The sequence below is a fragment of the Melanerpes formicivorus genome, unplaced genomic scaffold (assembly GCF_026170545.1).
Source record: "Melanerpes formicivorus ecotype bairdi unplaced genomic scaffold, bMelFor1.0.p_v2 SCAF_968, whole genome shotgun sequence".
NCBI classification, from domain to species: domain Eukaryota; kingdom Metazoa; phylum Chordata; class Aves; order Piciformes; family Picidae; genus Melanerpes; species Melanerpes formicivorus.
The window spans coordinates 42865-66463 of record NW_027143320.1 but is presented as its reverse complement, the minus strand read 5'-3'; the positions used below and the strand labels follow the sequence as shown (position 1 = coordinate 66463).

Sequence of the window (23599 nt, the reverse complement as noted above, 5' to 3'; positions counted from 1 at the left end):
ACCCCATGCTAATGGCTGAGGCCTATTAGCTCTAAAAATAAGATCACTTATTCATGTCTGACTATTGATTTCATGATCAGCTGCTGAAAACACCCAAGCAAGCTCACCCCCCCACCCCCCCATCCCCCCCCCCCCCCCCCCCAGGGCTTGCTTCCAGCTGCAGGCAGCTGGGGGAGAGAGTGCAGGCATGGGACTACCAGCTGCTCACTGATGCTAGCATCATAGGGCAGGACAGGGCAGGACAGGGCAGGGCAGGACAGGACAGGACAGGACAGGACAGGACAGGATAAAACAGAACAGGACAGAACAGAACAGGACAGAACAGAACAGGACAGAACAGAACAGGACAGAACAGGACAGGACAGAACAGGAACAGGACAGGACAGGACAGGACAGAACAGAACAGGACAGGACAGGACAGGACAGGACAGGACAGGACAGGACAGGACAGGACAGGACAGGACAAAAGACCAGACCAGGTTGGAAGAGACCTTCAGGATCATCAAGTCCAACCTCTCACCCAACACCACCTAATCAATTAAACCATAGCACCAAGCACCCCATCCAGTCTCCTCTTGAACATCTCCAGGGATGGTGACTCCACCACCTCCCTGGGCAGCACATTCCCAGGGCCAATCTCTCTTGCTGGGAAGAATTTCTTCCTAACATCCAGCCTAAACCTCCCCTGGCACAGCTTGAGACTGTGTCCTCTTGTTCTGGTGCTGCTTGCCTGGGAGATGAGACCAACCCCCACCGGGCTACAACCTCCCTGCAGGGTGTTGTAGAGAGCAAGGTCTCCCCTGAGCCTCCTCTTCTCCAGGCTAAATCTCCCCTTCTTAAGCTTCAATCCATTCCCCCTCATCCTAGCCCTTGTCAAAAGTCACAGTATCACCAAGCGTGGAAGAGACCTCAAAGATCATCGAGTCCAAGTCCCCTTCCTAGCTTGTAAGCATCCTAAGGGTATCAGAAAGCTCTTCTCAATCCCCAGCCCCCCAGATTTTTATGTCTTTGTGGGACCAGAGCTGGTGCAGAAGATGTTTGGACTCTGCATCCTCTAATTCATAGAATCATAGAATCAGTCAGGGTTGGAAGGGACCACAAGGATCAGCCAGTTCCAACCCCCCTGCCATGGGCAGGGACACCCCACACTAGATCAGCCTGGCCAGAGCCTCATCCAGCCTGGGCTTAAACACCTCCAGGGACAGGGCCTCAACCACCTCCCTGCACAACCCATTCCAGGGCTTCACCACTCTCATGGGGAAGAACTTCCTCATGTCCAGCCTGAATCTCCCCACCTCCAGCTTCATTCCATTCCCCCTACTCCTATCACTACCTGAGATCCTGAGCAGTCCCTCCCCAGCCTTCCTGTAGCCCCCTTCAGATACTGGAAGGCCACAATGAGGTCACCTGGGAGCCTTCTCCTCTCCAGACTGAACAGCCCCAACTCCTTCAGTCTGTCCTCACAGGAGAGGTGCTCCAGCCCTCTGATCATCCTCCTGGCCCTTCTCTGGACACCTTCCAGCACCTCCAGATCCCTCTTGCCATAGGGGCTCCAGAACTGGAGGCAGTACTCCAGGTGGGGTCTCAGCAGAGCTGAGCAGAGGGGGAGAATCACCTCCCTTGCCCTGCTGGCCACACTTCTGATGCAGCCCAGGATCTGATTGGCTTTGCAGGCTGCAAGTGCAGACTGAGAGCTCCTGGTGAGCTTCTCCTCCCCCAGCACCCCCAAGTCTCTCTCCTCAGGGCTGCTTTCCAGCCAGTCCCTGCCCAGCCTGGATTTGTGCCTGGGATTGCCTTGACCCAGCTGCAGGACCCTGAGCTTGGTCTTGTTGAACCTCATTCAAACAATCTCTCACACCACGAACAAAACCAATTGAAAAGCAATCAAAACCAGTGTGTTGAGACGCTTCCAACTCGGGAGCAAAGCCTGTGGGGGGGCGGGGGTGGGATGAGAGGCAGAGAGAAGCCTGGAGGAGGAATCTCCCCACGTTTAAAAGGTGCTAATGACTTTAGAACAGCTCTACCGATTCAAAAGAGAAGCTTGTGGGAGGGGTTGGGTTTTTTTTTCCCTTTCTTCAGCTACGCTTTTGGAATCCCAAGAAAGGCGAAGGATGGTTCTCGCTGCTCCTGAGCAGATTCACCCCATCCCTGATAATTACTGTTAATTAAAAAGCGCTCCGTGCCCCGAGCGAAGTCTGACAGCGCAGGAAAGATTTGGGTTTAGAGAAGCCCTCTTAAAATGCCTTGAGGGAAAAAAAATTGCCACTGCTTAATTGGAAAGCTGCAGAGCTGACTCTGCTCTCACGGCCATCCTCCTCCCCCGGCAGCTGCCGCCGGGAGCTTCCTGCTGCTCCCCGCGCTGGGGAGCTCATCCCAAGCCCAGAGAAGCTGCGCTGACCCCAGGGGCTGCGTCCAGTTCTGCAGCCCCCAGCACAGGAAGGGTCTGGAGGTGCTGGAAGGTGGCCAGAGAAGGGCCACGAGGAGGAGCAGAGGGCTGGAGCTGCTCTGCTCTGAGGACAGAATGAGGGAGTTGAGGTTGTGCAGGCTGGAGAAGAGGAGGAGACCTAATTGTGGCCTTCCAGGATCTGAAAGGGGCTACAAGAAAGCTGGGGAGGGACTTTTGAGGGTGTCAGGGAGGGATAGGACTGGGGGGGATGGAGCAAAACTAGAAATGGGGAGATTCAGATTGGATGTGAGGGAGGAGAGAGTTGTATAGAGCAAGGAGGTCTCCCCTCAGCCTCCTCTTGTGAAGGCTTAACAACCCCAGTCACACAATCACGGAATCAATAAGGTTGGAAGAGACCTCAGAGGTCATCAAGTCCAACCTGGCACCCAACACCTCCTGGCCCCTCAGCCATCCCTCGTGAGACTTGTGTTCAATCAATTGTCTTGGGAGCAAAAGCAAGCAGAGCACCAGCCCAGCAGCTGGAGCATCCCCCACATCCTGCCCAAGGACCTTCCTTGGGAGAGGGAAGAAACAAAGCAGCAGAGCATGGAGATAGAAGAGGCTCTTACCCGAGTGCCCTTCTCGCCGTTGGCGCCTGGAAATCCTGGGAAGCCGATTGAGCCCTTGGGGAAAGAGCAAAGAGAGGGAAAAATGCTTCAAAAGGCAGAGAGAGACAGCTCTGTCCATCCACCCAAGGCACCTTCTGGCCTGGAATAACCCCAGCAAGAGCCCCCCCCCCCCCCCCCCCCACCCCCCCCCCCCCCCCCCCCCCCCCCCCGACCTCTACAGCTCCCAGAGCTTTTCTTTTTGGTTTGTTTTCTTGGCACCCTGTCCTAAAACCAAAACCAGCCCAGAAACGAGAATTCAGCCCCAAACAACAACAAGAAGACCTCCTCCATGCCTCATTAGGAGGCCCTGCCAATGTCCAAGCCCATGGGTGCCTGGGGAACAAGCAGCCTTGTGGGTTTGCTTGTTCCTCAGCTCCTAAGTCACTACATTGCACATGAAAATTTAACTCCTGGCTTGTTCTGATGGGAGTGCCTGGAGAATTGCTGCTGCTGCTCCTCCTGCTGCTGCTGCTTTTAAGACATGAATTAGTCAAAGAAATGCAATTTAAAACAACCCCCCAACCAACAAACCAACCCCTACCCCAGACAGAAAATGCATCTGAAAAACCCAGCCCAATGCCAGCACAAGCAGCAAACAATCTCTTGCAGATAATGATGTCCCCAGGGGTTCACAGGAGCACAGGATGGCAGGAAGGGACCCAAAGAGATCATCCAGCCCAACCCCCCCCTGCCAGAGCAGGACCATAGAATCCAGCTCAGGTCACAGAGGAACACATCCAGATGGGGCTGGAGAGTCTCCAGAGAAGGAGACTCCACAACCTCTCTGGACAGCCTGCTGCAGGGCTCTGTGACCCTTTACAGTACAGAAGTTCCCCCTTGTGCTGAGCTGGAACCTCCTGTGCTGCAGCTTGCATCTATTGCTCCTTGTCCTAGAGGCTGTGTTAAGCAACCTCCGGTGGGGGTTGGGTTTGTCCTTTTTCCCTCAGGGGAATGGGCAACCTGGGCTTCAGCCTCAGTGTATGGAGGGCAATTCACAGCTTTGATTTGCAAAGACGACCTGAAAATGGCCCAGGGGAAGGTGGGGGTCTAGAGAAGGCACAAAGGACGGCTGCAAATGGCAGCTTTAGCTGAATTTTGGGGGTGTAGGAGGGGAGGCTGATTTATTATTCTCCTTAATTAATTAGAATAGAATTAACCAGGTTGGAAAAGACCTTTGAGATCATCCAGTCCAACCTCTCACCCAGCACCATCTAATCAACTAAACAATGGCACCAAGTGCCTCATCCAGTCCCCTCTTAAACCATCACATGGGGACTCCACCACCTCCCTGGGCAGCACATTCCAATGGCCAACCTCTCTTTACTTAAGCCCAGCTCAGCTCTTCCAAGAACATAAAGACAAGGAGGAGAGACTTCACCTATCCTGGGGCATGGAAAAAGCTCATATGGAGCCTGTTTATTTTATCCCCATCACCAAAGCAGCCCTGCCCATCCTCTGTCCCCTGCACTTTGCAGGAGACTGAAGTGATGCAGAACCAGCCACTGATTTCCCACCACCTAAGGGCTGGGGAACTGTTTTTCACCCATCAATAAACCCATCCTGCATGGGGAAGGAAGGACCGTGCAATGGGAACTGCTGGTTCTGTCCCCCTGCATCTGCTTTGCATGAGACTGAAGTGATGCAGAACCAGCCACTGATTTCCCACCACCTAAGGGCTGGGGAACTGTTTTTCACCCATCAATAAACCCATCCTGCATGGGGAAGGAAGGACAATGCAATGGGAACTGCTGGTTCTGTCCCCCTGCATCTGCTTTGCATGAGACTGAAGTGATGCACAACCAGCCACTGATTTCCCACCACCTAAGGGCTGGGGAGCTGTTTGTTACCCATCAACAAACCCATCCTGCATGAGGGGGGAAAGGAAAGACCATGCAATGGGAACTGCTGGTTCTGTCCCACTACACCTGCTTAGCAGGAGACTGAAGTGATGCAGAACCAGCCACTGATTTCCCACCACCTAAGGGCTGGGGAGCTGTTTTTCACCCATCAACAAACCCATCCTGCATAGGTGGAAAGGAAAGACCATGCAATGGGAACTGCTGGTTCTGTCCCCCTGCACCTGCTTTGCGTGAGACTGAAGTGATGCAGAACCAGCCACTGATTTCCCACCACCTAAGGGCTGGGGAGCTATTTGTTACCCATCAATAAACCCGTCCTGCATGGGTGAAAAGGAAAGACCATGCAATGGTAACTGCTGGTTCTGTCCCCCTGCACCTACTTTGCAGGAGACTGAAGTGATGCAGAACCAGCCACTGATTTCCCACCACCTAAGGGCTGGGGAACTGTTTTTCACCCATCAATAAACCCATCCTGCATGGGGAAGGGGTGGAAGGAAGGACCATGCAATGGGAACTGCTGGTTCTGTCCCCCTGCACCTGCTTTGCAGAGACTGAAGTGATGCAGAACCAGCCACTGATTTCCCACCACCTAAGGGCTGGGGAGCTATTTGTTACCCATCAATAAACCCGTCCTGCATGGGTGAAAAGGAAAGACCATGCAATGGTAACTGCTGGTTCTGTCCCCCTGCACCTACTTTGCAGGAGACTGAAGTGATGCAGAACCAGCCACTGATTTCCCACCACCTAAGGGCTGGGGAACTGTTTTTCACCCATCAATAAACCCATCCTGCATGGGGAAGGGGTGGAAGGAAGGACCATGCAATGGGAACTGCTGGTTCTGTCCCCCTGCACCTGCTTTGCAGAGACTGAAGTGATGCAGAACCAGCCACTGATTTCCCACCACCTAAGGGCTGGGGAGCTGTTTGTTACCCATCAATAAACCCATCCTGCATGGGGAAGGGGGGAAAGGAAGGGCCATGTAATGGGAGCTGCTGGTTCCACCTCATCCTGTCAGCAGGGGATTGAGTTTGTTGCATGCCCCCAGCATTAGAGCTTGCTTGGTGTCCGTGGGGCTCCCCAGCACACCCCACACCTCTGCAGGGCTGAAGCCACCTGAGTTACCTTTGGGCCCTGCCTGCCTGGGTAGCCTGGCAGTCCTGGCACACCGAGTTTGCCCTGCAACACAAACACACAAAAAAGCTGCGTTAGGGTGGGTAGGAGAGACCTTGCCAGCAGCTTCAGGCTTGGAGGTGCCAAGGGCAGAGAAGTCAAGAGCAAAGCAGATGTGACCTGGGGGGAAATCAAGCTGCTGGGGCACTGAGACCACCCTCTGCCCTCCCTGGGGGTGCCCTGGGGGGTTGATGCAGGGTGAGCACTGGAAATGTGCTGGGGATCCAGTAGGGAATGTCTAATTTTTGCTACCTTTTTGGGGTGTTTTTTTTCAACTGGTAGCACCTAGAAGCTCATCTGGAGCTCAGGATGCTTTCCATTTCCCCATTTTTGTCCTCTGATACACTTTTTCCACTCCCCAGGATATTGCATCCAAGCAGATAACCCCAAAGAGGCCAATGCCTCCCCACACTCCAGTCACACCACTGCAGTAAAACCACCTCCCTTGGGGCTCCTCTGGTCTTTGTGTTGAACACCACAGGGCAGCCTTAGAGTCATGGAATCAATAAGGTTGGAAAAGACCTCAGAGATCATCAAGTCCAACCTATTACCTGATACCCAACCCCTCCTGACAACTAAACCATGGCTCCAAGTGCTCCATCCAAGCCTTTTTTGAACACCTCCAGGGATGGGGACTCCACCACCTCCCTGGGCAGCCCACAGAGCTCCCACAGCTCCTCTTCATCCTTGTGCCCTAAAACTGACCAGTTCCACTGGGCACTGGCCTGGCCACCCTGAGACACCCAAGGGGGGTTTGTGCTGTGACACATCCCTGGGTGATTCCATTCTCAGGACTCACCTTCTCTCCAGCAGGACCAAGAGGACCAGGATCTCCATTAGGGCCAGAGCGACCTTTGGGGCCTTCAGGACCATCCTCACCACGAGGACCAGGAGGTCCAATCTCCCCCTGTTAATCACAAGAGAAGGGTTGATGAGCCAGGCAGGTCCCAGCCCCCCGTGTTTGCAATGTCCTCACAGCCTGCAATCAGACACTCCCTGGAGCTGCTGATACAACCCTTGGAGAAAGGCTTCACCAAGAGGCTCAGAACGAGCCTGTAAATTGCAGAGCATTATTAGAGCACCAAGTTTCCGTTCGGCCAATTGCAGAGCATTATTAGAGCACCAAGTTTCCGTTCGGCCAATTGCAGAGCATTATTAGAGCACCAAGTTTCCGTTCGGCCAGCCTGGCCATTATCTCCAACGGCAGCCATCCCTTCCTGCAGCCCAATTATCTCCTCTCCACCAAAACAACCTTCATTAGCTCTGATAGCCACTCACCCTTTCCCCCCACGTCCCCCCCGGGCTCCCAAAGAGCAGTTGGATGTGCAAGCAAAGCCCGGGGAGTGTTTAATGGAGGGCGGAACCAAAGCAACTGGAGAAGAAAAGCCTGGGCTGGAGCTCTTGTGCTGCAAATCGTTAGGAAACCTGAGAGTGGGGAGGACCAAGCTATTAAGGTGGATTGTTGTGCCACGGGCTGGCTTGGCACACAAACCAGCAGTTGTCGTTTGGTCCCACAGGGTGACAGGAGCTGCTGTTTCCACGCTGCAAACACAGGCAGCCTTCTTCGGGCTGCCCAGCAGCTGGGGGGATGCAGGTTTTGCTGTGAGGCTCTTGAGAACCTCTTGTCCCTTTGGTTGCTCATCATAAAAAACTGGTCCATTCCATTCCATTCCATTCCATCCTATCCTATTCTTTCTTTTCTATCCTATCCTTTCTATCCTATTCTATTCTACTCCATTCCATTCTGTTCTACTCCATTATACTCTATTCTATTCCATTCCATTCCATCCTATCCTTCCTTTTCTATTCTATTCTTTCTATCCTATTCTATTCCACTCCATTCCATTCTAATCCACTCTATTCTACTCTATTCCACTCCATTCCACTCCATTCCATTCTATTCTATTCCACTCTATTCTACTCTATTCCACTTCATTCTACCCTACCCTACCCTACCCTATCCTACCCTACCCTACCCTACCCTACCCTACCCTATCCTATCCTATCCTATCCTATCCTATCCTATCCTATCCTATCCTATCCTATCCTATCCTATCCTATCCTATCCTATCTTTTCTATTCTTTCTATCCTATTCTATTCTATTCTACTCTACTCTATAGAGCACAGAGAGCTTGCTGGTGGCAACTGGAGTCCTGAGCTTTCTTTGAAGGTGCCTGGGTCTGCCTGCCTGCATTTGGTGAGGACAAGGAGTCACCTCCCTGAGATGTCCCCTTTGGGCCTTCCTCCTGGGTGAGAAAGTGGGGGCTGGGGAAGTGATTTTCACTGCTCAAGTTAAACAGCAGCAGAAATGGGGGATTTGATGTCTGCTTTTACAAGCCTGCTCATGAGGCACTCACCATTCCTTTAAACACAGGGGTGAATGCTGACAAAGCTCTCCTGATCCCTGTGAGGGCTTCAGAGCTTAAAGGGACACCAAGCTCCAGGCCATGGAGAAGGGACAAGGATAACCTCCTGTCCCCCTGGCAGACACTGTTCCTCCATTATAATCACACAGCTTTTTACTTCCCTTCAAGGGGGGATTAGCAAATTCAGGGACTTACAACTGCTGTGCTCAAGGTCAGCATGAAATTCCTGCACTCCTGCCTCTAGATCAGACACAGCAGAGGAGCTGGGATGGGAGCCCACCTTGCTGCTCTCCCCAAGCTGGGTTTGCATGATGGGCTTCAAAGGCAAAGCACTACAAGGGCACACTGGCCACAGAGTCTTACCCGGTCTCCTTTGATGCCCATGTCGCCTTTGAAGCCAGGGAAGCCATCTTCACCCTAAATAAAGGAGAGGGGACAAAAGCCAGACAAGGTGTAGAGATAGAAATAAAGAAACAAGGCTCCTCTAGCCCCAGCAGATGGCCAGATGGGGAGAGCAAGACTGTCCCACTGGCTTCCCACTGCCTCTCACGTTGGCTTCTCTGCCTTTGGTGTGCACAAATGGCCCCTGAGACCCAGCCAGGCTGTGCCTGCCAAGCTGCCCAAGGGACCACAGCAACTATTCCCTGCATCCCAACCTGGCTGCAGGTCAGGATCACAAGCCAAGCCCAAGGAAAGTCCATCCTGCCAGTGCTGGCAGCCAAGTGTTTCTGAAGCATCTTCATGGAGGATATTCTCCACCATGCTCCAAGGCAACCTCTAGGCCAGCAGCAATATTTCTCTCAAGCAAGGAGGCTTAATTGCAGAGCTCAGATCAATAATGGATTGCTTCCTGCAGCAAATCCCTCACAGGCAAAGAAGTCCCAGACAGACTTCTCAAGTTGGGAAAGTCCCTGCCAGGATTCCCTGGGATTGCTGCTGAGTTGCTGGGACCAGGAGTAAAGGGACATGGATCTGCTGGTGGGACCAGGAATAAAGGGACATGGATCTGCTGATGGGATCAGGAATAAAGGGACATGGATCTGCTGATGGATCCAGGAATAAAGGGACATGGATCTGCTGGTGGGATCAGGAATAAAGGAACATGGATCTGCTGGTGGATCCAGGAACAAAGGGACATGGATCTGCTGGTGGGATCAGGAATAAAGGAACATGGATCTGCTGATGGGATCAGGAATAAAGGGACATGGATCTGCTAGTGGATCCAGGAATAAAGGGACATGGATCTGCTGGTGGGACCAGGAGTAAAGGGACATGGATCTGCTAGTGGATCCAGGAATAAAGGGACATGGATCTGCTGGTGGGATCAGGAGTGAAGGGACATGGATCTGCTGGTGGGATCAGGAATAAAGGGACATGGATCTGCTAGTGGATCCAGGAATAAAGGGACATGGATCTGCTGGTGGGATCAGGAGTAAAGGGACATGGATCTGCTGGTGGGATCAGGAATAAAGGAACATGGATCTGTTGATGGATCCAGGAACAAAGAGACATGGATCTGCTAGTGGGATCAGGAATAAAGGAACATGGATCTGCTGGTGGGACCAGGAGTAAAGGAACATGGATCTGTTGGTGGGATCAGGAATAAAGGGACATGGATCTGTTGATGGGATGAGGAGTAAAGGGATATGGATCTGCTGGTGGGACCAGGAATAAAGGGACATGGATCTGCTGGTGGGACCAGGAATAAAGGGACATGGATCTGCTGATGGATCCAGGAATAAAGGGACATGGATCTGCTGATGGGATCAGGAATAAAGGGACATGGATCTGCTGATGGGACCAGGGATAAAGGCACATGGATCTGTTGATGGGATCAGGAGTAAAGGGACATGGATCTGTTGATAGATCCAAGAATAAAGGGACATGGATCTGCTGGTGGGACCAGGAATAAAAGGACATGGATCTGCTGGTGGGATCAGGAATAAAGGGACATGGATCTGTTGATGGATCCAGGAATAAAAGGAATAAAGCTGCAAATTTTGTCAGGAGGAAATGATCCCAGCACTGGACCTTAGTCTATCACCAACAGCTGGACCAACAAACAGCTCAAACCTCCAAGGTCTGAGCCAAGATGTGGCAGAACATCATGGCAGGTACCCAGCCTACACCCACTCCAAAAATAAAGAGGCTCCAAGGTCCTCTGGGTGCTTCACCCCCAACTCATCTAAGAGAAATCCCTGTGGAGCAGAAAATGTCATGGGGAGCATCCTGTGGATGGGGCTCCAAAAATGCTTAGGGGCTGGAGAAAACCAAGCCAAACAAAGAACACCAACTCACCTTTTCACCTTTGGTGCCCTTCAGCCCACGAACACCATCTGCTCCCTGGCAGGAGGCAAACCAAGATGTCACAAGGGTACAGGCAAAGCTTAAGAGTGAAGAATCATTCGTTGGGGTGGGTTTTGCTTCCTCCCCTGTTGACTATGGCACCTGCACGCTGTGATGCTCCCAGACACAATGCTAATCAAACATCAGCCACTGGTATCTATGGCTTTTGGGTCACCACTGAGTATCTCACAGCCACAAACCTCTGCTGACTCGATGTGGGGGGTGAGACTGGTGGTTTAGGCCCATTCCCCACCCAGGAGCTACCTTTCCAGGGATAAAACTATGGAAAGTGCATTTTCCATGGACCCATTTCCATGCCCTGAGCTCAGCTGAGTGTTCACAGGCAGCCCAGTGCTCGAGCTGGGCATGAACACTGGGGAAGTCAATCCAACTGAGAACCTCTGAGCATGCAGCCAGGGCTTTCCATGCTGCTCTGCTGTGGGCAGCAGCACCACATCCAGCACACCACTTGGCTCTTTCTGGCCATGGGGCTCAGCTCTGGACATGCATTTTCTTTTTTGCAGTACATTTAGGCACCAAAAGGTGGGCTAAAAAAAAGCCCCAACCCAGTAACACAGCTGCTGTGGGCATTGGAGAGATGGTGCAGGAGCCCTGCAAAGCTTCTCTGCTCCCAGGCAACCACCACCAGAACAAGAGGACACAGTCTCAAGCTGCACCAGGGGAGGTTTAGGCTGGAGGTGAGGAAGAAGTTCTTCCCAGAAAGAGAGATTGGCCATTGGAATGTGCTGCCCAGGGAGGTGGTGGAGTCATCATCCCTGGAGGTGTTTAGGAAGAGACTGGGTGGGGTGCTTGGTGCCATGGTTTAGTTGATTAGGTGGTGCTGGGTGATAGGTTGGACTTGATGATCTCAAAGGTCTCTTCCAACCTGGTTAAGTCTATTCCATTCCATTCCATTCCATTCCATTCCATTCCATTCCATTCCATTCCATTCCATTTCTATCACAAAATGCCTTAGGTTGGAAGGACCTCAGAGATCATCTCCTCCAACCTCCCCACCAAGGGCAGGGACACCTCTCAGCTCGACTCAGCTGCTCAAAGCTTCATCCAACCTGGCCTTGAACCTCCACAGTGCTCAGCTTGGAAGCCCTGAGCGTGGTCAGGATCTGTCCCTTGCTATGCCCCCAGCCCAATCCTTTGGACCACCACACATCTCATCTACAAAGCAGCACACTTGGGTGCCCACACCAGCTGTCCTCTGCAGGGAAAACCAGGAGCTTGTTTCCTTTCAGCAGGAACATTTTGCTTGGGGTATTCCACATTTCTCTCCCCTTTAGCACATCAGGAGATAATGCAATTAAAAGCACATCAACAACTGGGCAGCAGGACAGGGTTCTGGTAAGTGAGGCAATATTTACAAGTCATTTAGAGCTGCAAAGCCAGGAAGATGCCTTTTATTTTCCCCCCCTCCACTCCCTGAACTGGAGGTTTGTGCAGATAACAGAATGCTGCTCAGAGGAAGCAAAACCTTGTCTGCACGTCCCAAGGCTTTGGTGCATGACACACTTTCCCTAGCTCACTCTAATGTGGAACAGTTCCACTTTAGTGGTAAACACAACAACAAACCATTCCCTAATGGACCTCTTACATCTCAATCTGCAGCCTTGCAAGAAGCAAGATGCAAGCTGGCTCTGGCTAAACACAGCCAGCTTCCATTTGGAAGGCAGAGCAGCAGAAGGGTATCTGCTGTTAAAAAGGAAGGAAAAAATAGATATGGGGGGGGGGGGGGGTTTAAGAGGGTTTAGCTTCACCTAGAGTCAGGCTCACAGCTGAGTTTGTGTCTGCTGAAACAAAACCCTGGCACAAGAGAGATGTGGAACAGCTGGAGTGGCTCCAGAGGAGGGCCACAAATCAGGGAGCCTGAGCTCCTCTCCTAGGAAGATAGGCTGAAAGCATTGGGGCTGTGCAGCCTGGACAGAAGGCTCCAGTGAGCCCTTAGAGCTGCATTTCAATGTCTGAGGCGGGGCTGCAGGAAGGTGTTCAGGAGGAGACTTGGTGGGGTGCTTGGTGCCATGGTTCAGTTGATTAGGTGGGTTGGACTGGTTGATGGGTTGGACACGATGATCTTGAAGGTCTCATCCAACCTGGTCTGGTCTATTCTATTCTATTCTATTCTATTCTATTCTATTCTATTCTATTCTATTCTATTCTATTCTAAGGCTGGAGAGGAGCTGTTTAGAAGAGCTTGTAGTATCATAGAATCAGTCAGGGTTAGAAGGGACCACAAGGATCATCTAGTTCCAAACCCCCTGCCATGGGCAGGGACACCTCACACTAGATCAGCCTGGCCAGAGCCTCATCCAACCTGGGCTCAAACACCTCCAGGGACAGGGCCCCAACCACCTCCCTGGACAACCCATTCCAGGGCTTCACCACTCTCATGGGGAAGAACCTCCTCAAGGGGCAATGGTTTGAAACTGGAGCAGGGGAGATTTAGGATGGACATCAGGAGGAAGTTCTGCACAGTGAGGATGGAACAGGTTGCCCAGGGAGGTGGCTGACATTCAAGGTCAGGTTTGATGTGGGCCTGGGCAGCCTGATCTACTTGGAGGTGTCCCTGCTGAGTGCAGGGGGGGTTGGATGAGATGACCTTGGAGGGTCCTTTCCAACCCAATGCAATCTGTGACTCTGTGTGAATCTGTGAACCCCTGGCAGCCTCACTGGGCTTTGGGGATGCAGGATGCACCTGAACTAACACATCTTGATAGGCACAACAGCCAGAGCTGAATGAGGGGAGGGAAAAAAACCCACCCAAATAATCCCTACTGCCATCTTCTCAGCATGCAGGAGGGAAGGGCTGGAATCCAGTCCATTGCTGAGCTGTGAAAGCTTCATCTAACAAGGGTTTGGATCAGGAGCATGAAAAGCTTGCTTTGTTTGGGTAATAGGCTGTTTTGTTTTATTAACAAGCCTTGTTAAAGTCTCCACATTCTGGCTGAGATTTACTTTGGTTGTAAACTGGAAAAGATTGGAATGGGCCTGAGCCATGCTCACAGAGAATGAAAAGAGAAAGCTCTCTCCAAAGCGCTGAGCGATGCCAGCAGGGGCTGGGCTGGGTGAGCTTTGGAGGTCCCTTTCCAGCCCAGCCCCTTCTGTGGTCCTGTGAAGCTCAGGACAGGAAGAAAGCTTTTTTCTCAGCATGGGTTAACAGCCGACAGCCCTTTCACTCCCAGCAGCATCAGGTGGCAGCTGAGGTTCAAGTTTCAGCAAATGAAGTGCCCTCAATGACGACCACACAGCTAAAAGCCACCTGAAAGCTCTCCATTGTCATCCAGGATGGAAAGGATTCCTCAGTCCCCACCCCAGCTGCCTCCTCCTGTTTAGCTTCCTGCCCTTGAGAGCTTAAAGGAGTAGATCACAGGAGGCTCTCTGCTTAATTTTGGTCTTGCCTCATTCTTACTGGCAGCTCAATGCATCTGTTATTGGACAGCAGAGGACTTGTAAGCCTCAGAGAATCACAGGATGCATTGGGTTGGAAGAGACCTTTAAAGGACACCTAGTCCAACCTCCCCCTGCAGTGGTGAGCACATCCCCAACTACATCAGGTTGCTCAGAGCCCCATCAAGCCTGACCTTGAATGTCTCCAGGGATGGGGTCTCCATCAGCATCCCTCTGGACAATTTGTTTCAGTGTTCCACCACCCTCATAGTAAAGAACTTCTGAATCCTAATGCCATGGCCTCTGAGAAGATGCTGGACCAGGGCTCGCTCAAGCAGTACACCTGGTTGGTCACTGAGATGGTCCTAAGTGCCCTGGTAGGGCATCTCTGCCCACAGGCAGTGCTCATCACCACAAGACCAAGAACACAGAGCTGAAGAAGCAACACCATGGTTACCATTTCTGTATCCTTACCTTGACTCCACGTGGTCCTGGATAACCAATGGGGCCCTGAGGACCTGGTGGACCCTGGGGTGAAAGAAATGCAAACAAGAAAAAGCCATCAAAAATCACAGCCAGAAGTGGCAGCAATAAGGAGAATGTGTGGAACCCAAACATCCCAACCAGCTTCTGCCTCAGCCCAGGTGGAAATGGCAGCAGCCACCTGAGAACAGCTCACAGCAACACGAGAGAGCTCCAAGGACATCACCTGGAGCAGGGGCACCGAGCTGAGCCAACAGCCAAGGTCCATGTGATAGGAAAGGAGGAAGAGAAGAGACAAGACAGCAACAGCCTGTTAGAGAGGGGATTTACACAGAGGATTGGTGAGCTGGGTTTGGGATCAAGGAGCAAGTTGTCTGAGAGAGGAAGGCTGTGTTCTGCTGGCTCCTCCCTTCCAAACCATCCTGGGTTTGCCCTAATGCAGCAGAGCTCGTGATGAAGATTATCAGAGAGAGAAGTTATTGCTAGGGGCACTTCAGGCTGATGTCCTCTAGCCCTATCTGTGTGGAAGAGGAGATGCTCAAAAAGCTCCTTTCTGGCAGCAAGAGCTGCAAATCCCCACGGGCACCAGGAGCTGTGCTGGACACTGTCTGATGAGTGCCCTGCAAACCTCTCCTTCCCACCCTCACTGCCCTGTGAGTATGGTGGGCATTGAAAAGGACCTCTGGGGCTCATCCAGTCCAACCCCTCCTGCTAAATCAGGGGCACCCACAGTAGCTTGGCCCAGGATCACAATGGCCAGGTGGGGTTGGAATCCCTCCAGAGAGGGAGACTCCAGGATGGATCCATGAAGGGCTTGCTGACACTTACCTGACTCCCCTTCTCTCCAGGAGGACCTTCCTTGCCAGGATGCCCCTGTTGAGAAAAGAAACAAAGCAATCAGGGGAAGGGCTTCAGTGCACATCCAATGCCTCAGAAGCCAATGAGCCTGCTCAGGCAGCTAAGATTTATCTGTGAGAGAAGAGCTGCTCCCCAGGAAGCTCTTACTGACACAAGTAGCTCCCCATGAAGCCTATATGCAAGAGTAAGCTTTCCCCAAAAGGAGCAGAGCTGCATTTGGGGCCTTGGTGGTATTCAGCCTGGCTCTTTGGCACTGTCAGCCTTCAGCACCTTTCAGCAGGGAAGCACAAACCATTTTGCACTCTCCTTCATGTCTTAGAACACCTCGGCGAGGTCAGCTGCAAGCAGCATAGAAATCTGGCAGATAGGGGAAGAGGTAAAATGAGCTCCATGTGTCAGCAAACTTGTGAAGGTCACAAGATGCCCAGACTGGTCAGAGCCTCTCATTAATTCCCTAATTCCTCGAGTCTGTTAGGAGATCTCATGACAAACACTCAGCTAACCTGCAGCCCGGTTAGAAGCCAGCTGGCTGGCCGCTGGCCAGCATTCCTCTTGGGATTTGCCGCCGAGCAACTCAACATCCAGGAGTTTCCAGCACACTCTCCTCATTCATAGCCTGTAGGAGCCTTTATTTTTGCTGGGGTTTGCAGGCAGTTTAAAACAAGTGTGAATGGCCTCAGCTCTAGCTTGGAGGATCGGGGTGAGGTGGGGGAAGTCCATTAAAGTGCTTTGTTCGCGTGATCATTTCCCTCCTGCCAGACTCAAAAGGGAGGCAGGTCTGAAGGTGACCCCTTGGCTTGGCAACGTCTGTGCAAAAGAAGAGAAGCCCTTGCAAGGGCACTCACTGCTCACCCAGGGACTGTTTGAGTTTTCTAAAGCTGATGAAAGCACAGCCAGGCTGCTCTCCAGCCACTAAGACCTTCTGCCCCCCCACGGTTTCTCCACTTATGAACTCTCCTCTAAGCACGCAGCTGATTGCCTACCAGCAGAACAAGGCAAACCCTAGGAGTGCTTTCCATCATCAGGCTGCAGAGTGGGGATGGCAGAGGAGGTGGATTTCAGCAAACAGGCTGCTTTAATAAAGAAAGCCAAAGGACAGCTGTGGTTTTCCCCATCCCCCAAAAGGAGGAGAAAATGCTGCCTGGATTTGTCCCCCGAGTTCCAATGGCACCGAGAGCAGCACTGCACACAGGGAAGTCATAGAATCCTGGTGGCCTTCAGCTCCTGATCTCCCTCTGCACCCCAGGGGTTGCTTAGCCTGGAGGGGAGGAGGCTCAGGGGAGACCTTATTGCTGTGTGCAGCTACCTGAAGGGAGATTGTAGCCAGGTGGGGGTTGGCCTCTTCTCCCAGGCACCCAGCACCAGAACAAGAGGACACAGTCTCAAGCTGCACCAGGGGAGGTTTAGGCTGGAGGTTAGGAAGAAGATCTTCACAGAGAGATTGGCCATTGGGATGTGCTGCCCAGGGAGGTGGTGCAGTCCCCATCACTGGAGGTGTTTAGGAAGAGGACTATGGTGCCATGGTTTAGTTGATTAGATGGTGTTGGATGATAGGTTGGACTGGATGATCTCAAAGGTCTTTTCCAACCTGGTTAATTTCTCTTCTCTCTCTTCTCTCTCTTCTCTTCTCTTCTCTTCTCTTCTCTTCTCTTCTCTTCTCTTCTCTTCTCTTCTCTTCTCTTCTCTTCCTCTTCTCTTCTCTTCTTTCTCTTCTCTTCTCTTCTCTTCTCTTCTCTTCTCTTCTCTTTCTCTTCTCTTCTCTTCTCTTCTCTTCTCTTCTCTCTTCTCTTCTCTTCTCTTCTCTTCTCTTCTCTTCTCTTCTCTTCTCTTCCGTCCATTCAGTTCCATTCCATTCTATTCTATTCCCTTCCCTTCCCTTCCATTAGTGAAATGGAAGTGCAGTGAGATTTTCACAAGCCTTTGTGTGCTCTGCACTAAACCACCACCCTTAGCAGGCTGCCCATTTCTATCCCTGCCACGCAGCTCAACACCTGGTGAGCAGCTGGGTTGGGTTTCAGGGCGAGAAGCTCAGGTATTCCTCAAGACCAATTTCTTACAGGCAGAACCTGGATGGGGTTTTGCCCTTGGAAAGAGCAAGACACATGCATACAAACCTCCCAACTGCCTGCCTGCAAGCTACCTGGCTGCTGGTGGCAAAGGACCTGTGCCCATGTAGCCCCTGATGTGCTCAGCTTGCAGGTCTCACACCAGCCCCTCAGCCTTGTGCAGAGAAATAGATCCCTGGGTCTTCTCCAGCTGAGCTTCCCTGAAGGCTGCTGCAGGAGTTTCACCTGGAAAGCTGCAGCCTGAGAGGTGCTGTGGGCTTTGCTTTAGCTGCTCTGTTGACTCAGCTCACAGTGGTATGAATGTTCCCAGTGCCCTCCCTCGGAATGAGAATCCCGGGGTGGGAGATGGAATGTTTGCTTTCCTCTTGCATTAGCCTCGGTGCAACGCTACCAGCTCGCATTTGTCACTCTTCAAACCAGGCACCTCTGATGTGTGTGGAAATGAGATCAGGTTTTAACAGGCAGAGCTTTTGAAGCCCAATTTCTGGAGCAAGAAGCAAATGATGTTTAAAGCAGGATTAGGGGGGAAGCTGCAAGAATACAACGGCGACGAGCAAATTCAACCTGTCCTTATCGCTGCTCTGCAGCAGTGCCCAGCAGCCCCAAGTGACAGGAGGACAGCCCCCTGCTGCTGCTGTGGTATGCAGAGCCACACAGCCACAGGCAGTCCCTACCTCCACGAGCTGCCAACCTGCCTCAAACAGGGAAGAGAAGCAGGAGGAGAAGAAAGAGAGGCCCCGAGGGATGATGACAAGTGCCTGGTGCTGTGCTGGGAGCCTGGAGCTGGGGCAGGGCTTCTTAAACTCAACCCTTTCAAGCCAGCCCTGCAGGCTGACATGCTTCACAAGCCCACAGTGCACCTCAGAGTCAGGCCCCACAGTGCCCTGGTGCAAAGCAGAGAGCCAGGAGAGGAAGACTTACCGGAGGACCATCTGCACCAGGCATGCCAGGGAGGCCAGGTTTGCCCAGCGGGCCCTAAGAAACAAAGAGAAAATCAACAGCTGCAGTGGTCTGCATCAGAGGGGGAGGCTCTTCAGACACATTTCCTGCTTCTCCTAGCTCTGAAAGGCTGTGGGGAGGTGAGTCTGTCGGGAAAGCTGCCCTGACTTGTAGGGCATCTGCTTTATTTCTGCAGGCAGAGTCGTTCCAGCATCCTGGAGGCTGCAGCATTGTGTTGGCACCTCACCCATCCAGACATGATGCTGAAACCAGAGCTCAGGGGGCGAGCCTGGGGCGTGAGGCACCAAGCTGCTGAAAGGACAGGATGCTGCACATGTGTGTGAGCCTTCCAGTGCCTAAAATGAGGCCCAAAGGAAAGGTGGGGAAGGACTTTAGTAGGGACTGCTAGGACAGGATGAGGGACAACAGTTTGGAACTAAAAGAGGGGAGGTTTAGTTTTGATACAAGAGAGAAATTCATCATTGTGAGGCTGGTGAGACACTGGAACAGGCTGCCCAGAGAAGCTGTGGGTGCCCCATTCCTGGAAGTGTTGACAGCCAGGTTGGGTGAAGCCTTGAGCAAGCTGGTGTAATGGAAGGTTGGAACTAAGGGGTTGGAACTAAGTGATCTTTAAGGTTCCTTCCAACCCAAACCACTCTGTGATTCTACAAGGACAAGCTGGAGGCTATCAAACTTTGAGGCTCAGGGGACCAAGAAGTGCCCATTCTGGGGTGACAAGTGGCAAAGCAATGAACTGCAGAGGGAGGACTGGGGCTGCCCTCACTGACTGTGCGGTGCTTTGCCACCATTCAACATTGGCCTTTCTAATTAAGCAACCCCCTGTGAGGGGTGCCACTGCTGTCACCACTGTGTGACTCAGCACTGCCACCTGAGAGCCCTTCATCTGGCAGAACTGCTCCTGTGCTCTCCCACAGGAGGCTCATGGAATCATAGAATTGTTAGGGTTGGAAGGGACCTTAAGGATCAGCCAGTTCCAACCCCCCTGCAGTGGGCAGGGACCCCTCTCACTAGATCAGGTTGCCCAGAGCCCCATCCAGCCTGGCTTTAAAAACTCCCAGGGATCATCTGAATCCAGGATCATCTGAATCCACTCCATGTTGCCAACACAAGAGGGGGATTCTCCTGGGGCACAGGCTGGGTCCCACCCAACGGCAGCTGAGCGAACACCCAGGGAACTCCTGCTCTGCAGGGAAAGCTCTTCCCATGGGTTAAATCCTGACAGTCCCAGGGGAACCAAGGTGAGCATCTGCCCCACCTCAACAGCATGGAAGAATCACAAAGAGGGGGTAGGGAGCAGGGAGGAGGCAAGGGGAGGGGAGCTGGGTTGAAGGAGCCACGTCCATGGGCTTCTCCCATTACCATCCCACTCAGACTTCCAGGCATTTAGCCCAGGGATTAAGGCAATCTTCAGCCCTCTCCTTATGTTTTACCATAGGCTGCCTTCAAAACATTTCTCTGAAGAGGGGAAATGAATGCAAATATTATGAATTAGAGGTAAACCATCGCTGTCTTGTCTCCCTTCTGTCTGGTATGAGAGGCATTAGACTTTCATAGGCACGGCTGCAAACAGATGTTGCATATGGGGCAAAGGAGCAGCTGAAGTAGCAAATGCATATTAATGGCAACAGTTGGTTCAAGTCAAAGCTGCAGCATGTAAACCTACTTTCTCTCCTGGGGGACCAATTGCGCCTTGTGGACCTGGAAGACCCTGTGAGAAGGGGGAAAGAAAGCAAACACAAAACACCAAGCTTAGGATCCTTAAGGAGCAAGTGATTCCTTCCAAAAGCAGCCTGGCAGAGCCCCAGCTGAGCTTCACAGAATCACCAAAGCTGGAAGCAGTGTGGTGCCTGCAATGGCTGGGGAGTTCCCCAGCTCCATTCAGTCTCACAATGTCTTGCAAGAGATGACAACATTTCACCTGTGCACAGCATGCCTGCCCCAGAGAGCTGCACCACTCTGCTGTGCACAGCCAGGCTCATCCCCAGGAGGCAGACAGAGATGCTCAGAGGAGCAAGGCAAGGCTCTCTGAGAGTCATGGAGAAGGCTGACAGCAAGGCTTGGGCATCTGTATTCCCCCATCTGGCTTCAGAGCAACTGGACTGGGGGATGCTCGAAGCCAGACGTGAGGCACAAGGTGTGGCTCAGCTGGGGAGACTGCTTGGCCCTGGGTTTGGCTTTGCACCATGGCAGCAAAAGCCATCTGAGAACTGGAGGGAGCATTTTCAGCCAGCCTTTTGGGCCAGTGATGTATCATCAGGCTAATTCCCAGCAAATCTCCATCTTGCTGGCCCCATCTGTGCTGCAGGAGTGAAGCTTGTTCCAAATGACCAATTCCCTTTTCCTCCCCACAGCAAAAGAGTTTTCCTCTTACCTGAGCACCTGGGTTACCCTGCTGTCCTGGGGGACCTGGCTCACCTTGAGGACCCTGTGAGGAGACAAGGACACAGCTGCAGGCAGGAAAGGTGAGAGTGGAGCTGGTGCTGCCTTGGGCACCGTGGCTCCTGGCCTTGAACAACCTTTCACACCCCTCCACCAGCACCTCCACCCCACCTCCAACCCAAGAGCTGGTGGGAAAGGCAAATAGCTTCTGTCTGTGGGGTGAAGTTCTTTCAGGGTTCACTCACTTCTCTGCATGGATGTGCAGCCCAGAGCAGAGCTTTAGTACTACCTGGTTGGGCTCTTCTGCAGAGAGCCCATTTCATAGAATCATAGAATCAATGAGGTTGGAAAAGACCTCAGAGATCATCAAGTCCAACCTAACACCCAACACCTCAATAGTAACTAAGTTTCATTCAGGGTTGGAAGGGACCACAAGGATCATCTAGTTCCAACCCCCCTGCCATGGGCAGGGACACCCCCACACCAGATCAGGCTGGCCAGAGCCTCAGCCAGCATGGCCTTAAACACTTCCAGGGCTGGGGCCTCAACCACCTCCCTGGACAACCCATTCCAGGGCTTCACCACTCTCATGGGGAAGAACTTCCTCCTCACCTCCAGCCTCAATCTCCCTACCTCCAGCTTCATTCCATTCCCCCTAGTCCTATCACTACCTGAGATCCTGAGCAGTCCCTCCCCAGCCTTCTTGTAGCCCCCTTCAGATACTGGAAGGCCACAATGAGGTCACCTGGGAGCCTTCTCTTCCCCAGACTGAACAGCCCCAACTCCTTCAGTCTGTCCTCACAGGAGAGGTGCTCCAGCCCTCTGCTCATCTCCTGGCCCTTCTCTGGACACCTTCCAGCACCTCCACATCCCTCTTGTCATAGGGCTCCAGAACTGGAGGCAGTACTCCAGGTGGGGTCTCCCCAGAGCTGAGCAGAGGGGAGAATCACCTCCCTTGCCCTGCTGGCCACACTTCTCCTGATGCAGCCCAGGATCTGATTGGCTTTCTGGGCTGCAAGTCCCATTAGTACCCAAGTGTGAGGCACAGGCAGACTTTCCTTTCCTGCCCCTTTCAGGGGAAGGACTCCAGGTCCTTCGAGCGCCGCATGTTGCGCTGGAAATGTTTGATCTTTCCCGGGGAAATAACGTGTAATGCCATCAGAAATTACAAGAAATTAACATCCATTTGCTGCAGGAAGATACTCTCTGAGGTGGTTCCAGAGGCTCTGCCTGGTAGGAAGCTAGGCCAGGCTAAAAAGCAATTAGCAAATCTAATTGAAACCGAGTCTGGTTTGCGTTGCGCTTCGCGTAGCGCCAGGCACTGCCTGGAAAACCTGCAGTGGAAACCTTACCTGGTTCCCCTTGGGACCTGTTTGTCCATCCATACCAGCCACACCCTAAGAAAAGATGGGGAGAAAATAGTATAAAAAATCTCATTTGTTTTTTTTCCTCACCACCCCAAGAGAAAAAAACCCAAACCCAAAAGCAGAGAGACTGCCACAGAAATAACGAAGCATCAGGAGACCCTTTGGGGCCATGTGGAAGGGGAAGAGCTTTCTAAAGGGGTTCCAGGGATCCAGGCAGTCACACAGAATCACCAAGGTTGGAAGAGACCTCAAAGAGCATCAAGTCCAACCTGTCACCACAGACCTCATGACTAAACCATGGCACCAAGTGCCACATCCAATCCCCTCTTGAACACCTCCCTGAGCAGCACATCCCAATGGCTAACAACTCTCTCTGGGAAGAACTTTCTTCCCAACATCCAGCCTAAACCTCCCTGGCACAGCTTGAGACTGTGGCCTCTTGTTCTGGTGCTGCTTGCCTGCCTGGGAGAAGAGCCCAACCCCCACCTGGCTACAACCTCCCTGCAGGGAGTTGCAGAGAGCAAGAAGGTCTCCCCTGAGTCTCCTCTTCTCCAGGCTAAGCAACCCCAGCTCCCTCAGCCTCTCCTCCCAGGGCTGTGCTCCAGACCCCTCCCCAGCTTTCTTGCCCTTCTCTGGACACATTCAAGAGTCTCAACGTCCTTCTCAAATTGAGAAGCCCAGAACTGGACACAGGACTCAAGGTCTTTGCCTCCCAGGAAGGGTTAAGGACTTCACAACTCTCACCATTAAATGCTGACCCCCCTCCAGCTCTAGCAGCAGCCCAGGTTTTGGTTTCCACCCTATGGGCCTTGAGCGAGCTGCAGTGATTTAGGGAGCGAGCTCCTGCATCAGCACTTCCAGCAGCACAGGACAGGTAAGGTGACTGCCTCCTGAATGAAAAACAGCTTGTTCCTCCCTTGGCTTTCACCCCAAATATGAACAAACTGCTTGAAAGTCTCACCAGCCCCTCAGGCAAAAGTTAATAGCAAAGCCACTGTGTTAATAACTCTCATTCTTCCCTTTCAGCCTGAGCCAGGCATTAATATTTACTCAGACCCAATCTTGAGCTGCCATAATCAGACGTGACACCACTGAAAATGGGGGAGAAGACAGAGCTGGAGCCAGAAGTTGTGAGGGTTTTGAACACCACTGCACAGATGTGTAAGGTTCTGCAGCTCCATTGTCTGCTTGCCTGACTAAGGAGGATGACAGCTGAGGAAGACAGCAGCCCCAGAAACTCACCGGTGGCCCTGGAGGTCCTGGGGGTCCTTTTGGTCCCAGCAATCCTCGGGGT

At 52.4% G+C, this 23599-nt stretch overlaps 1 protein-coding gene across 1 annotated transcript; it reads right to left on the bottom strand.

Moving 5' to 3' along the window:
- Window positions 1–3015: 3015 nt before the first annotated feature.
- LOC137460990 (collagen alpha-1(XI) chain-like) lies at window positions 3016–23593 on the bottom strand (the record flags this gene model as incomplete). Its single annotated transcript, XM_068170965.1, has 12 exons — window positions 23548–23593; window positions 22291–22335; window positions 20931–20984; window positions 20223–20267; window positions 18521–18574; window positions 15504–15548; window positions 14667–14720; window positions 10749–10793; window positions 8814–8867; window positions 6883–6990; window positions 6036–6089; window positions 3016–3069 (listed from the first exon to the last, which is right to left on the bottom strand). Coding segments are annotated over exons 2-12 (600 nt in total), but the record flags the coding sequence as incomplete, so codon positions are not given.
- Window positions 23594–23599: the final 6 nt, after the last annotated feature.